This window comes from Nelumbo nucifera, chromosome 4 (assembly GCF_055504915.1).
Source record: "Nelumbo nucifera cultivar China Antique chromosome 4, China Antique-T2T, whole genome shotgun sequence".
NCBI lineage: Eukaryota > Viridiplantae > Streptophyta > Magnoliopsida > Proteales > Nelumbonaceae > Nelumbo > Nelumbo nucifera.
In genome coordinates this window covers 5,869,550-5,886,593 of record NC_142652.1, presented here as the reverse complement: position 1 = coordinate 5,886,593, position 17,044 = coordinate 5,869,550, and the positions used below count along the sequence as shown (strand labels likewise).

At 36.2% G+C, this 17,044-nt stretch overlaps 2 protein-coding genes across 3 annotated transcripts; both read right to left on the bottom strand.

Annotated features, from left to right (window-relative positions):
- Nucleotides 1-543: 543 nt before the first annotated feature.
- Nucleotides 544-3,143, bottom strand: LOC104591677 (P-loop containing nucleoside triphosphate hydrolases superfamily protein). The gene is made up of 4 exons (XM_010250637.3): nucleotides 2,668-3,143; nucleotides 1,743-1,883; nucleotides 1,341-1,556; nucleotides 544-1,022 (listed from the first exon to the last, which is right to left on the bottom strand). Exons 1-4 carry the CDS (start codon nucleotides 3,022-3,024, stop codon nucleotides 870-872), a joined length of 867 nt encoding a protein of 288 aa, XP_010248939.1. The 5' UTR covers nucleotides 3,025-3,143; the 3' UTR covers nucleotides 544-869.
- Nucleotides 3,144-5,609: 2,466 nt separating this feature from the next.
- LOC104591678 (protein ROOT INITIATION DEFECTIVE 3-like) lies at nucleotides 5,610-16,516 on the bottom strand. Of its 2 annotated transcripts, none has more exons than XM_088902719.1 (8): nucleotides 16,319-16,516; nucleotides 8,577-8,690; nucleotides 8,126-8,259; nucleotides 7,869-8,010; nucleotides 7,545-7,750; nucleotides 6,860-6,987; nucleotides 6,475-6,707; nucleotides 5,610-6,120 (listed from the first exon to the last, which is right to left on the bottom strand). In XM_088902719.1, exons 1-8 carry the CDS (start codon nucleotides 16,424-16,426, stop codon nucleotides 5,887-5,889), a joined length of 1,299 nt encoding a protein of 432 aa, XP_088758845.1. In that variant the 5' UTR covers nucleotides 16,427-16,516; the 3' UTR covers nucleotides 5,610-5,886. The 2 variants fall into 2 exon arrangements, with proteins under 2 accessions (XP_088758845.1, XP_010248940.1); XM_010250638.3 differs by lacking the exon at nucleotides 16,319-16,516 and adding an exon at nucleotides 9,393-9,873.
- Nucleotides 16,517-17,044: the final 528 nt, after the last annotated feature.

Genomic DNA, 17,044 nt, shown 5'->3' with positions numbered 1-17,044 from the left:
ACTTATTTTTAACTTAAGCACCCACAAACATAGTCTAAGTCTAACATTGTTTTTTGTTTTTTTTTTTTTTCTTACAAAATTATTGGACGTGTGACCTGACTATGTTCACCAGTTGTACATTAGGTTCAGTTTGGAAGGAGTAGAAATATAAATATATAGAGTGCAAAACCTTATATTTTATATGTTTTTACACTATACATATTTGCATTTGTACTCCAAACTAAGTATTAAGAATATCAATTATATTTTACATCGCTGATATTCCCGATGTGCAGTTGGATGAACGTTGCCAGTAATATGTTGTGGTCAGCAGATCCAGATTCGTTGGTAAGGGTAGAAGTTTGAATATAAAAATGACCCGATCGGCACAAGAAAAAATGTTGTTTCACATTCTTTGATTGTAAGCAAAAATTTCGAAGTGACTGTATGTTGATACTGTTGTTATCACCTTTTTAATGAATGCCCTTTATCCAAAAAATATAAAAAAATGCCTGCTATATTGCTTAGTAAATTTGTATGAAATTAAAATGCCGTGGGAAACAGTAAAAAACAAACCTTCATCTCTCAAATGAAATAATATATGGAAAATTTCATCTCAAATCAAAATATAACAGAAAAAGCTTTAGCCTTTTCAACTCAAAGAGACCAGTTTCTCTTTATATCTCATCTCGCCAGAACTAAATTACAAGCTTGCAAACTCAAAATTAAGTCGCGCTCACTGTGGGAGGATCCTCAGCATACAAAATCTACGAATTCGCATAGAAATATTTGACAGAGAAATCCAACTCTACATTTCTCACTTTGCTTATATTTACTACAACAATAAACCTATAATGGTACGGGACTGTTGGAGTCAAAACTGATTTGAATCATACTGTCAATTTGTATGAAGAGTGGCTTGCATTGATGTGCTTGAGATGTAATGCGGCCAAAAGCCCTTGCCACGTTTCCCCAGGTCCATTAGCAACCTCAAAATCAAGAAGCTTCTTCTGTTTCCTGTAGTAATCTTCCAATGGCTTGCTCTGGAGGAAAGATCATTTTCCAGTTAGAAATATTAACCCAGAAGTTCAGCTCATAATTTAAGAAGATGATCATGAAGACAAGAATTTCAGCTTCTTTTTCTCCCTCCCCTTTAGTTTTGGTGTAAAGATAGCAGGAAAATGCAAGGAAAAGCTTGAAGCCTTGAACCATACTAATCCTTCCATTTTAGTTCTTCCTTATTCAAAAAAGTGAAGGATATGAATACAGAAAATGGAAACAGGAAGAAACTATTAGCTGAAAACCCATTACCATTACCATTTGTCATCAAACTTGATAGCCTGAACAAGAATGTAAAATACCTGTTCTGCATGGATCCGGAGTTTTTCTTTCCGGACATCTTCTGTATCAGGGGAGGATGGTTTCAGTATACTTGTTGACCCCAAACCGCTCTCATGAAGGGAGGATTCTCGACAGTGAGAACAGATTCCACTTCCCAGGTGCTTTTTAACCAGGCAATCCTCTGAGCATTTGAAATTCACCACCAGGTCGATATCAGCAATTTGATCAAGGATCTCCTGTGAAGTATTTAAGAAGCCATGGTGGAACATCCCCCAGACATAAAACATGTCAATTATCATGATCGTGCAATTAAAAGTGAAATTTATATATGCTTGGAAAGAAACAACCAATCCAGCATGAGAATTTAAATTAAACACAAGCTTACGAAGAATTTGACTGAAAGAGAGAGGGTTACAACTTACAGCTTGAATTCGGGTTCGAGGAATGCCATCGAGAATGAATCCGGTTTCACCTCTGTAATATCCTTCTTCCAGCCTCTTTGACAAAAGCCCAAATATAATATCTTCTGGAACCAGCTTCCCTTGGTTCACTGCATTTGCAATCTAAAATATAAATTGGAGAAAAAAATAGTGAGTACGCCATGCGAATGAACTTAACCAGAATACAGAAAATTTGCTTGTTCAGTGTAAAATATATAACTGGAATTTCAAATGAATTATAATCAGCTCTTCCGATGGTCCACCATTGATATCATGGAAATTTGACTTAAAAACGACGATATCAGATAAAAGTACACTGCACTCAATCGCAGAATTCTAAATTTCACATATCTACAACAATTCAAAATGTCAAACACCCCACGCTAAACACCACCCGCATCAATTCTGAATGGGCAACTACCCAACGGTAGGGTGGAGTAAGAATTCTTGGGGGTGGGCTGAACAGTCATTCTCCCGTACTTTTTTGCACACGAGTAGACCCTATGTAAGAAGACAGAAATGTCCTTGATCCTTTGCGTTAACTACGGACGATGCCAGCTAGGGTTTCTCTGAATCAAGAGAGTGAGCGACCACCTATTCCCCGCCAAATGACAGAAACACCCTCAGAATGAAATCAAATTTACCACCCGAGGTATCAAACCTGGCAGGTGGCCCGTCAAGGAACTCTGGCCAATTGGCCATAACTGAGGCGAAAGTCACCTTCGCTAATGTTAACTGATCAATTTACGAGAAGGAGAGAGGAAAAAAAAAAGGAACCGAGCTCTAACAAGAAAGAAAGATGTTGGTAAAGATTGAGACAATCTAAATCAATTCAAAGTAAAACTCGAAAGAAAATGAAGGAAAAACTAAATTGAAGAAGAAGAAGAAGAAGAAATAGATTGTGGACCTGTTTGTAGAGGGAGGAACGAGGATTAAGCTCCTGACGGACGAGGCCGCCCATGGAAATGTGAGGGACTTGAAGAATCTTGGAGAGCCTATCGGCATAGAGATGCTTCCTTGCGCTGGGATTGCCTATGAACACCCACTGCACTCCTCTCCCCTTGATCGAGCCTTCGGAATCTGCCATCGGTCCCGCTGAGCGCTGATCCCGGCCAGACCCGTAGTCCTCCTCCTCCTCCTCCTCCTCGTAGTAGTCGTAATCGTATTGAAGTGCGGCGGATGCTCCGTAGGATCGGCTCATTACGAGCCTCAACCACTTTGTTAAATGTGGAGCCACAGCCTTTCTGCAGCAGATTCCAGCCATGGCGGCGAAGGTTGAGTTGAACTATCGAGCGAGAGGTTTTAGAGAGAGAAGCAAACGCGAAAGAGGGTTTAGGCGTTTAGGGTGGAGGTTCGACTTTTTAAGGAGAGTGGGGCTTGTTTGGACTTTGGGAAATTAACGCTGCCTCGGGTAACATCAACTATTAACTTTGGGCCACCACCTCCACAGCTCCACTCCACTCCTTGCGAGTTGCGTCGGTACCCAGGAAGATAGCGGTGAAAGCCAAAAGCCAATCACATTCACATGTGAGATGAGAATCGAAAGAGCCCTGATTGGCTGGCTGGCAGCTGGCTCATCGTCCGTTATCTTTTATGGCTTATTAATGACAGCGTGGCAGATCACAACCGTTCATATTATGAAAATTTTGGTGGACCAAATTTTTTTGGACAAGTGGCAAGGAGAAGTGTGGAAAGGAGGAGTGAGATATGTTTGGGTAAAAATGGAAGAACAATCAATCAATCTCATCCGTTGTTCACTCCTTTTGTTTTGGTTGTACCCAGAACCAGAAGGCCTGAAGGATTCCCAATTGGAATTGAGTTCATCAGTTCACCCCAATCGAAGAGGATCTTTACCAGTTCAAGCGGCCCAAGATTACGCTCGCTCTACTCTCCACACCACACGCCGTGGAAACAATTTACGGTTATTTGAACGACACGTGGACATATTGCCTTAACTTATATTTTAAAGTCAGAAAGATTCTCGTGAACAGCCAGCTGGCAACTGGTTCGTGTCCAAAGCATGCTAGCACTTATTATCCCAAAGATTAAATTGCTTACAAGTCCCCTGGATTTCGGTTAAATACTGAGACTTTCCCCACAATTTTACCTATTAACTTATAACTACTTTTAATTTTTGGTAACAGAAACGAGCCATTGAATTTTAGGGTCCGTTTGGTTCATACTCGAAATTAAAATCGAAATCTTCCAAAATCGGAATCAGAATGCTCCATTCCTATAGTCGGTTTGATTTGAAAAGGAATGAGAATGAGAATTAAAACCAATAGGAATGAGAACTCATTCCCAAGGGAGAGGCAGGGAATGGCCATTCCTTCAAATGGAGGAATGTCATTCCAGCACGAATGAGAATGGGATTCCGATTCCACCCAACCAAATAATTGGAATCAGAATAGCCCACTCCAATTCCGATTCCAAACCTTTATTCCTGTAAACCAAACGGAGCCTTAATTTGATTTACTTAAATTTTATTTTATTTCATCAGCGCTGGCTGAAAATAGACAAAAACAGAGTAAAACCTGAAGCAAAAAAAAAAGAAATACTCGATTCATTTGCACTACTTATCTACAATACTTTTGCACTGGTGCAAATTGAAATTGCACTTCACAAAACAAGCCATGTGTGTCTGTCAAATGAAACATTTCAAGTGGGTCCTGCAACTTGCCAACTTTCGGTAGCATAGATTAATTGAATTCCACTATCCTAAACTGAATTTTGTGGCAAAGCATTTTGGAGCTGAAATATCAAATATGTCTCATTTCCAATTAGGAAACTCAAGAAAATGATCAAAGCTCCATTATATCTTCTTGCTATAATGTAATAATGGAATGGAATTCTCAAGATTCAAGGTCATTTGGAAAGTTGCAGGCGTTTCTCTACGTCATATTAATAAAACCTATAATCAAGTAGCAAATTAGTAGTTCTCGGTCTCCTTTTTGGCTTGTCCATGTTGGAGAATAAAAATCCATTCAAGGACCTCACTTTAAGTTTAAACTTTTTGGCTTCCCACCAATCCAACTTAAAGCGCAATTCAATTCCTATTAGAAGTGTGATTGGACGGACCAACAAGATATATTAAATTGGATCAATCCAGATTTAATGATCCAAAGTATTTATTAGATTGGATTAGACCTGGTCCATCCGTAATAAATTTATATTGGATTGGGCTGGATGGAATCAACATCTGGTTCATTGATATAAGATTAGAATATAGGTGTCAATGAACCAGGTTTTTGGTTATAATTAATCTAAATCAAAACACATTTGAAGAGATTGAACGGTCCAGACATTGAATTGGACGGAATTTGGTCCACACCCCTAATCCCAGGTCTTTGGAAACAACCATCCGCTGACCACCACTGTGTTTACATTTTACATCATGAGAATAAGATTAGGGCTACCTTCGGCTCATGGAAAATGGTGAGAAAATTCTTTATGATTTGGTCCACACCCCTAATCCCAGGTCTTCGGAAACAACCATCCGCTGACTACCACTGTGTTTACATTTTACATCATGAGAATAAGATTAGGGCTACCCTCGGTTCATGGAAAATGGTGAGAAAATTCTTTATGCCAAACGCAGCCCAACTCTTATTTGCTCCTTGTAATCACGACCCAGTTATAGTTGAGATGTATACCATTCCATCAAATTTGAAAGCAATTGCAGTCCAATTTTGTTTTGCTATATTCAATTATATCTTTAGAACGCAGAAAGCCTAGCTTACTGCCTGGTGTTGCTACTTGGAATTTTACTGGTGGCCATTCTTTGGATGTTTTGAATTTGATAGCACAATTCTGCTGAAGTTTTCATGGTGATATCTGAAGGAGCTAAGGAAACCTCACTTTAGAACTGCATATCTTCCAAGCTAAATCAAGAAATATTTTTCTCAAGAGCTCTTTAATGGCAGATGTTTGGAGCTAGCTTTCTCTGGGAATCACAATACAACAAAACAGAACAAGAAATTCCTAATGCCCTTTTGGCCTTTCCCTGTAGTAATTCCTATTGTCCTGATAATGACCATATATTTATCCATGTTGTTTTGTCCTTCCCATCATTGAGCTTTTTCATTCAACCGTTATTTTGTCCTCATCATGGGATTGGCTCAAGTGATTAATTGTTCCTCCTCAGGTGATTGTGGACTGTAAGCTTGAGCTTCTTTCTCCTTTCGGTTGTAGAAAAATCAGGATCTGAAGATAATGATAACCTGTATTGTACCAAGTCTAATAAACGTGACTGCAAGTGCCTGTTCATCTCTGTCACGTGTTTCGCCATTCTCGTTGCCCACATTCGGTTCTCAACACTCATCTCCACCTTCATTTGTAGTGCTTCAGGTGTTCGCCCTTGCTAAAATTACGAAAAAAAAGGGTTCAGAAGGCTGCTCCTTGCATATATAACTCGTGCATAAGTCAATTCATATATACATGACATTACGGAGGTCAGATGATACATGACATGGTGTAGTAGATGGAAGTACTCTACTATTTCAATCTCACGGAGAGATGATGTGGGCAATCCCGACCACCCATTGGAAGAGGAGCACTCGATCAACCATGTCTTACCTCCAAAGTCAATGTTAACTATACACTTCCACATGATATTAACCATTGAAATAATCGAGTTTTAATTTTACATGTCAGAGGCCTGTTCGGCCTTTTCCTTTCCTTCTGTATGTGTGTGTATGAGAGAGAGAGAGAGAACCTCCAAGTCAAGGATCTGCTGGTTAAGAGAATGAGTACTTCGAAAAGTTGTCATGTTACCATCTTCAATTGAACAATATGTGGGTAGCAGAGTGACGGTTCCACTGGAGCTGTTTACTGGCTGAGGATACTTGTCCAGCACAGGAACACGAAGCCCATAACAAACTCTCTGATGGTTTTCCACAACAGAAACCAATGATGACTGGGGGATCACCACTAGATTAGTTATCCGCCCTGCATGAAAAAGTAGGAGACGTATAAACTTTATTCTGTTCACTTTTGCCAGAACTGTACACCAAACCAAATCTCAAATTTTGTATACTTGGTTAAATATTCAACTCACTAGAAAGAAGAAAGCAGCACAGCAAAACTGAATAAAAAATTACCTTTCTGATAGTTGAATCTTCGAGTGATTACCCAATCCGAGACATCCCAAAGGCAGACAGTACAGTCCTCTGATGCAGATATCAACAATGATCCACTAAAACTGAAGGTCAATGCGGTTATGGATCCCCTGAAGAGCCATTCAAAAGGATCCTCAGTTCCATAACTCATATGATGGCTTGAGAATCAGCACATTTATTCATATATTGATTTACCAATGAAAGGCCATTACCCAATGTTGGTTCTGGCTATACATGAACTACAGTTCTAATTAAGGTGGTACAACTTGATTTGGTTATTGGCTTATACATGAATTTTCTTATTGAAAGTATTTAATCTGTAAAAACCAATTCCTATTTCAATTATCAAAAAACTGATTCCTATTTTTCAAAATATATGCATAAATATATTAGTTTTGTTAATTCCCTTGTGGAGTTTGTGGTATCCATGCATAACCAACTCATTTAATGTTAGTTTTTCATGGCATTTGAACCCATAAGTTCATCATCTATAAAAGAATAGCTAGCAAAGTTCTAATGGAAGATGGACATTGTTTTCTTTTATCAGTAAGATGGACATTAGTTCAACAGGCACCATCAAGGAATGCTATTACTCGGTTGATTCAAGTCTCTAATTCAAGTAAAACCTCCAATGTGTTTTTAGAAACTTGAGACCATCATACATTACTTGTGTCCTCTTAGCACCATTGAGGGGCCTTCTGAAATGACAGCAGAGTTTTCAAGTCCAAGTCCAACATTGAGTATGTTGACAAATATCCTACCATCTGCAATTCCAGAAAACAATATCTGCTTTTCAGAATCAAGAGCAATTGCAGTCACAGATGTTGGAAAAGCTTGCGTATGACAAAGCCTTCCTGAGATCAAGTCCCAGACCTATAAAATACCAAATAATTCTCTTAGAGTAAGAAGAGTCAGATTTACCCAAAAATAAACAATAAGAGGCAGACTAGAACTACTACAGCAAAGTGTACATAAAATTTGTTTTATGGACCTTGCATGTGCCATCCATAGAGCTCGATACCAAAACTGAGCTTGAGCTGCCTGTAGTTAAAAAACCAGTTATGGAGGAGTGGTGCTCAGACCAGCAATGGATAAAAGAAGGCAAGCTTCCACTATCTGTCACGTCCAGCAAACTTCCATATGGATGGATTAAGCAACATATTAACACACGAGTGGGAGAGAATTTAATTCCTTAAAACTGAACTGCACAAGCTGTAAACTAATGAAGTGTGCATATTTGGTCCTTACCTGATCATAGACCATATACGGATCACACCATCACAAGAACCAGAAATAAGAAGAGAATCATCACCAGAAAAGGCCAGACAGTTCAAAGCTTTCGGATGAGCACGCCAAGTCTTTAGCAGTCTTCCACTCATAATCTAAAAAAGAATTCAACAATGTCATGGATTCTAGCATAGAAAGACAGAACCTTTAGATTAAAATTTCCATCAATGAGCCCATCGTTAAACAGATACAACATCAATGGGGCCAAATAACAACTTATTGTAAGTTGAAACCATTTCATCAAGTACATTCTTTTGGATTATTATAAAACCCTTGCAAAGATATCCCGGAAAACAAATTAGAATATAGAATATAGACAGGATCAGAGTAACAGCTTATGATGTAGAAGATCTCCTTTTAATAGACCCGTAAAGAAGCTAAACCAACTAAACGAGGAGACATTCTTACTTACCTCCCAAACATACGCATTTCCAGAAAGAGCTCCGCCAACAAGATAAAGCCCATCCTTCGTGGAGGAAATTGGCCCAATGGCCTCTATAGGATAACTTCGGAGAGGAGATTGAGGCTGAAACCCATAACAAGATAGAAACCATATTACAACAGAACAATGCAAGGGAACCTCGTAAATTAAATATTCATATCATATAAGAAATGTTCTTAAGTGATTATGTAATTCTGCCATTCTTTGCTCGATCTTTTTTTTTTTGGAAATTGATTATTGAGAAGGGAATAATTGGATGAAGGTATGAGATTGGTATTGACTCTTGAACAAGAAAACAATAAGGGGAAAAAGAGAACCCAAAATAAACCAGAGAGGATATACGTATAAAAAAGTAGAAATGACTGATGAATGGATAAGCAACGCAATCGTTTTTACAAAAAAAAATGCAATAAACCGGGAAGAATTCCTACCACGTTATCAAGTAGCAACTGAAAAAAACAATGAAGGATCCGTTGATGATTAAAAAAAAAAAGCGAATTGCATGTAAACGCTGAAACTGATAAGGACACACAAAGAGATGATCAATCAGATCTGAATAATCTACAAGCAAATGTAGAACCAAACAAAATAAATACATGAAAAGAATTGATGCAAAACAAACAAGCAAATAAGCAAATAAATGGAGTTTTGCAAGAATTAAACAAATAAACGTAAACCAAAACTTTTTACAAGCACATACGTAAATTGATTTGTGACCACAAATATAAAAATAAATCTGATGTATGCATATATTGTTTCAATAATGAAGGGAGATAGACTAATGACCTTGTTCAAGGGCCAGAGGAAAATGGCACCACCACCAAAAGACCCATGTTTATGCGCTTGAGAGGCCACAAGAAACTGGTTCCTCAAGCAAAGCAGTCCATGAAAAGGAGAAGCACAAGTGGGTATGTGGAGTAGCCGATCACCAGTATTCATGTCCCACACGGTTATTCCTAAACTCATGCTCCTATCGCTGCAAGCCACCAAAACCTCTCTCACCATCTCCAGCTTCTCTCTCGCTCACTGTAACTTACGCTCACAGATGCGGGCAAGCAACGTCCACAGCCTCACAGCCACAAAGGTTTGGTGAACAGAAGATTTGTATTACCAAAGAAAACAGCAAGTCCACACCATGCACGCAGGCACCGTTCAATTGCAGTGGGCGGCTGCGGCTGGTTCACTTCGCTCCTCCGTTGCAATTGCAACCAAAATGGCCGTTCAGAGGGTTCTCGGAAGGACGCAAGCGTCCTTAATAGAAGGAGCTAAGAAAAACTCGGTGTTTTTCTGGTATTAATAAAAAACTCAGTTTATTTTTGGTATAGAAATTAAACTTCATTGAAAACAGAAACAAAAGGGTTACGGATCGAATTGTTGGGTTCAACCTAGTAGCCCAATGGCCCAGCCATCTTGGCATCGCCTGTAAGAATTCCCCATCATCATTCAAACCTCTTTTGGCTAACATATGAGCTATTCCACTGGATTTATTAAACTAAAAAAGGGTCATTTTATTAAAATATTTTTTATATTTTTATTGATTTATTAAAATTTACTATATAGTTAGCATTTTACTAAAAAATCATTTTATAATTTGTAATGGATTTAATCAATTTTTTATTCAATAATAGTATTGACCCTAATGTTTATTTTAATAAATTTAATCAAAAGAAAAAAAATAAAAATACCATTTTTGCCCTTAATAAGACAAAGGCAACCACTCTATTGGTTATATTTGGTCAATTTTGTTTTCTGTACAAAAAAGTGCTGAGGGTATTTTCGAAATAAAAAATCATGGGCCTAATGGCAAAATAAACACTCCTTAATGAAAGGTTGATTAAGTAAATAAGTTGTAAAATATATGTGATGTTTTAGTAAAATGAAAACTATAAGGTAGGTTTAAGTAAATATGTAAAACTATAAGGCGTGTTCTATTAAATGACCCTAATAGAAACACATAAGAGTATACAATTGTTTTATATTTTCAACTTTTTAAATAATTAATAATTATTCATATTTTATATACTATTTTTAATAAATTTGTTATAATACAAAAATAACAATAGTTAATTTCAGTTAGTTTATTCATCAAACTGATGAAATTGACCAACTCGATCAACTCGGCTCGAGTTTATCAGTTTTCTAGTATTTTAGATTCGCTTTGATTCAAAAATTTCCCAATTTGACCAAGTCGAATCAGTTTCACTTTGGCCATTTGTAAACCAACCAAAATCTAACGACCTAACCATGGATATATATTAATATTTTCTATTTTAAATATAATTTTTAATATGAAAAAGTTGGGAAATTTCCCATATTTCTACTTTGAAGAAACTTTTTTAATTTATTACATAATTTCATTATCTTAACTATTTAAAATCTAGTTATGATAAATATTTAGTTATTTAAATATTTAAATAATCTATAAAATATTTTTTTAGTTATCTGAATTTTATTTATTTAAAGATATTACATATTATTAAATAATTGAAAAATATTTAAATTGTTAGTACATAATTTCGTGATATATTTTGTAAAAATATAAAATTATATTTTGTGTTTTTAATAAATATTTTAAAGTTGTTATATAATTTTGTTAGAATATTTAAATAATTCATAAGTTTTTTTTATCCAAACTTTCTTTAGATAGATATAATAAAAAGTAAGGGAGATAGTAAATAGGAATTATAGATAATTTAAAAGAGAAACTCACTACTAAATTAGAGATAATTTTGGAAATAAATAGGAATTAGAGATAATTTTGGAGAAAGTGGGGGAGGTAGTTTAGGAGAAGAGATTATTTAAGTTATTGGGAAAGTGCATCTCATTAATTGTTTCAAAAATGACATGAAATTAAAAAAATAAAAAATTCAAAAAAAAAGAGAAAATTTATAGACTTCTTTGTTTATATATATAAGGGCTCAACCCCATTACAAAAAAAGAGAATATCCTTGCATAAGAAGTGAGCTTCATTGACAGACGCCAAATCCTTAGGTTTCAAGGCTTGAACCAGAGTCAAGTTATCACTTTCCAAAATGAAATTTCTAGCAAAGAGTCGATGCATCAGTTGGATTCCTTTTAAGCAAGCCACAACTTTTGCTTGAAGTGGAGAAGAACTTGGTGTAGGACCGAAAGAGATTGTCAGAATGTGACCACAATGATCGCAATTCCAAAACTAGCTACCCCAGGATCTTTAAAACCCCCGTCCACATTTACTTTAATATAGCTTTTTAGGGGAACTTGCCAAAAACATTGGTTGGACGATCTAACTTGACCTTGCAAAGTATTTTGCCATCATGGCAGCAAAGTCTTCATCCTCTCCTTCCAAAGCCCTGTTACAATTCTAGAGGGTTATGTAAGGATCAGGTTTGGAGTTTTCAAAGATGGAGGTATTCCTAGTTTTCCAAATTGACCAAATTAACAAAGTAAAGAAACTCAAAAGCTCTTCTTTCCTTACTAAAATTTGAGAACATTTTTCTATTCAGTGACTCAACAAAGCCCCAGAAGATTGGAAATTATCTGCCATGTCAATGTTGTAGCTAATAGACCCAAACCAGGTTAGTTTTGCATGTTCATCTCAACAACGCATGCAAAATTGATTCCTCCTCCTTGCCACAAATTTGGCATACTGGAGAATCAATGATACCTTTTGAAGCAATATTTTCTCCTACAGCTACACACCATTCCAACAACACTTCCAAACAAACATTTTAATTTTTGAATCGATTTTTATTTTCCAGATTTCTTTCCAAAGCTTATTGTTTAGGCTATTTTGACTCTCTTGAGAAGAGTCTAGATCTTGAATTATGTAATTCTTAGCCAAAAAGTAAGTTGACTTGATTGAGGATTTGTTAGAGGAGCTTCATTTCCAGGTTAGTCTATCTTCCCAGTTACCTTGAGCTAGATTAATCTTTAGAATAACAACTCCGAGAAAGTATTTCTGATCAAGTTCACATTCCAATATCTCCTATCTTGATCGAAGAGATCACTAACAAAGATTGGGTTGGGTCTTGGAGGTTTCGGGTTCATTAGCTTGGAGCTTGGGATATCCCCTAACCATGGATCTTTCTAATTCTTGATTTTTTTTTTCACTTGTATTAACATCCTAGCAAGCTCCCAGTCTGAGAATTTCCCTTCCTACAAGCAAATTTTGCTAACCCCAAGAGCCTCTCTTTGGAAGATTATCATTCAAAAATTCATTGCCTCTAAGATACTTTGCTCTAATTAATCTAACCCATAGGTTATTGTCTTCCACATAACCTCCAAGCTTGTTTGGACAAAAGTGCCAAATTGAAGTTGTATGGGTCTCTGAAACCTAAGCCCCATCATTTTTATTCCTACTTATTTTCTTCCAACTCACCTAATTGATATTTTTTTCTAGTTTTATGAAGCACCCTACCAGAATTTCCTATGTACCTTGGCTAGCTCATCACACACTTTTTTGGCAGTAAGAAGCAAGTCATTGTATATAAAGGGATGGTGGTTAGGATTTACTTTATAAGAACTTCTTTGCCCCCCAAGATAGCAATTGCTTATGTTAGTTAGAGGTTTTTGCCTCTTCAATAAGGAAATGGAAAAGATCCCTTTTCGACTTACCAAAAGCAGTTGGGAGACCTAGATAGATATCAAGCTTTTCAATTCTTTTTATGCCTAGACTTCTAGCCATCATCTTTTGGAGTATTGGATGCAGATTTTTTTTGGAAATAAAAAAAGAAAAAGATCAGACTTTGACAGGTTTACCTGTTGAACAAAAGATCTTTTTAAAAGAATTTGACCTTCTTGGGGAGTAGCCCTAGTGAAGAAGAAACTATCATCTATAAAGAAAATGTGAGAAATTATAGGGCAAAATATATTTAGCTTGATTCTAGGATTTTTTTTTTCTGAGCAGATAAAGCTTCAGAACAAAAAAGGAATAAGCAGGGAGATAAAGGATCTCCCCGTCCAAGGCCTCTTCTTGGCCATATTTTTTTCCCCGGGGCTCCATTGACTAGGGTTTGATATGGCAATATAGTGACACAATCCATAACCTCTTTTATCCATTTTCTTCCAAAACCCAGTTTTCCCATTACTTTTTCCAAAAAAAAAATCCATTCCACTCTATCATAAGCCTTCCTTATGTCCAACTTTAGAGTCATCCAAGACTTTTTTTCCTTTTGATTTTTTCATAAAGTTGATCACTTCATGAGCCACTAAAATGTTATCTTGGATTAGTCTTCCTGGAGTGAAAGCACTTTGATTTTCACTTATGATTTTATTGCACAAAGGTTTGACTTTGTTAACAAGGACTTTTGATATAACTTTGTAAATTGTATTGCAAAGACTGATGGGCCTTAAATGGATGACATTGGTTGGGTTTTTGGTTTTCGAAATTAGAGCAATGTAGGTTTGATTGAAGTCACTTGGCAATTTGTTTCCATTGAAGAAATCCTTGGTAGCATTGATAAGGCCTCTGCCCATCACATTCTAGAATTTTTGAAAAAAATAGGTTTTGAAAGCCATTAGGACCAAGAGCTTTTAGAGGAGCCATTTGAAACAAGATTGTTTTGATTTTCCTCCAGATTACTAAGAATTTTTTCACTTCCTTGGGGGTGTGAAAATTTGAAAATTCCTCCCAAATGTTGATAAATAGTTTCTTCTATTTGCTCCTCAATATCTACCCATATTCCAGGTTCCTTTTCCAAATGATGAATTATGTTTCTACTTTTCATTGTTAAGGAATGAAAAAACTTTGTATTTTTATCCCCACATTGAAGCCAATTTATCCTTGATTTTTGGGCTCACATCTACTCCTCTCTTTTTAGCCAAACTCCTAGATTTGCCTCTAGTCTATTCAGATTTTCTTTGTCCTTAAGATCTTTCTTGTTTAATTATGTCTCTATTTCCAACTTGAGCCTATCAATGTTTCTTCTCAAATTTCCAAAGATTTCTTTATTCCAAACTTTTAAGCTTTTCTTAAGATTAACAATTTTTTTTTTCTAAAATTGATCCTGAATTGGTCCCGATTGAGATCTAGATCAATTCCTCTCCATTGTCTCTTGAAAATTCTCATGATCCAACCACATTGCTTTCATTATGAACAGTCTCCTCCTCCACTTACCAATTCTTTCATTACTAACCAAAATCGGTAAATGATCTAACCCAAGGGATATGAAAACCTTAACTATAATTTTTGCAAATAGATCTTTCCACTATTGATTATACAAAGCTCTGCCTAGTTTTGCTCTTATGTTTCTACTACCTTCCCTTTTATTTGACGAAGTGTAATTGAAGCCATGACTATGAATCTCCATCAAACCCCAATCACTCAACAGATTTTTATTTTCCCTTACATAAGCTGGACTACAAGGCCTTCCCCCTACTTTTTCTTAAGGATCAAAGACTAAATTTAAATCTCCATAGCACATCCAGGACCCTTAACTAACTCTTCCAACTTCCTCCACTTTTGAACAAAAGCTTTTCTCTACTGTCTTTTGGGTTCTCCATAAATGAAAGAACAATACCAGACTTGCTCCCAGCCTCTTTTAATTTTGCATGGATAGAATTTTGGTCAGCATACAAGATCTTGCTTATTACATCATCTTTCCAGAATAGAGCTAAACCACCCTTATGACCCTTTGCATCACAACCCCAACAATTCCAATTTTTTAGAAAAGTTATTTTTTTTTACAACCTAGTAGAGAATGCTTAGTTTCCATAAGAAAAATGATGTCTGGATTTTTTTTTGGATCTCTTTTAGAGCTTGAATTGTTAGGGTAGATCCAATTCCCTGGCAATTCTAACTTAAAATTTTGTGACCCCGGGCCTGTTGCAGGACAGGACCCCTAACCCACTTATTTCTTGACTCTAAAAGGAATAGGAGCATGGAATCACTTGTGAGTAGGGGTGGCCACGAGCTGAGCTCTTCACTAGCTATTCGAGCTCGGCTTGTCTCGGTTTCAACCGGGCTTTGAACCGAGCTTGAGCCTAATAAAGCTTGGTTCATGGGGCTTGCAAGATGTGCTTGAATAGATACATATAATAATAATAATAATAATAATAATAATAATAATAATAATATAAAATAATTCTTATTTTTTAAATATCAAATAAAAATATTTTTTATATTTATAAAACATTTTTCTAAAGTCAAGCTTGAACCGAGCCGAGCTCGAGCTTAAGGTTCTAGCTCAAACCGAACTCGAGTTCGTATTGCCTTGACTAGTTATTCGGCTCGGCTAGGCTCAAATCCACCCCTACTTGTGAGTTCTTTCAACAAGTTAACTTGACACTCTCCTACTCCACAATCAATTAATCTTTTGGAATATTTCTTTTGTTTTAGTTTAACCAATGAAGCATTCATTACAAAAAGAAAACTTTCCTTCCTATTCTCAATCTCATTCTGTTTTTTATCAATAACCTTGACTAGAGAAAACTTCTTGAAATTATTCAAAATTTTCTTAATCTTCATCTCTTATAGGAGATCTGTTGTAAGTTCTAAAAAACCTCTAAGACCAACAAAAACTCTTTTTAGTTTCCTTATTTTTTTCCCTTAGAGTCCTTTTTCGGAGTTTCAAACACAAAGCTTTTCCTTTTTTTTTTCTTTGTTTTTTCCAACTAACAGATTTGAACTTTCCGTAGTTAATAGCTGTGAAATTGCACAAAAAACGAACTCTATGATGGGTAGTGCAAGTTGGAATTGAACGTCGTGAATTAAAAGCCTGATTTATAGAACATACCTCCTCTTCCTGGATTATGCTGGATGAGTCTTGAGAAATTTGTTGGAGTTGGAAGTTGGTCACTGTTCCTTCAAACTGCACTCCTTCCATCTGTGAATCATTGCTCATATCATCTTCGATCAGTTCAAAATCCACTTCTGTATTCTTGTTGCTATGGTTCAAAATCTCCTCCAAGAAAAATTCAGTTAAGTTCTATGTTTGGTAAACAAATAAATGCTTTAGTCATTTAAAGCACGTTCTCTTATTGAGTAAACCATAAGTGCCCACTCGTTGGCTCAAAGATTCATTCATTCAAAAAGAATGGTTTATCGAATTACAACACATACACTGGGAGTCTGATTTGGGTTCAATGCAACGTATCCCCAACATGGAAATCCCAACCAGAGCTTTTGAACGAGTCCGAATCTACTCTTCACACCGGTCACACAGCATGTAATAACCGCACATCGGGAACATCTCCCTAGTTATATTTATTATTCATGGGGAGACATTTGAATCCGGTTGTTAGGGATGCAAACGGATCGGATATTTGAATCCGATCTGACATTGTTTATGTCGGATCCGGTTTGATCCAAATATCCAATCGAAATCCTATTGGTAAGTCAGATCTTTATATCTGATTTAATTTGATTTTTTTTATTAATAAATTATTAAAAGAAAAGAAAATATATTAATTTAAATAAAGAAAAATTCTCAATTACTATCTTGTACTTTGGGCCTAGTGTA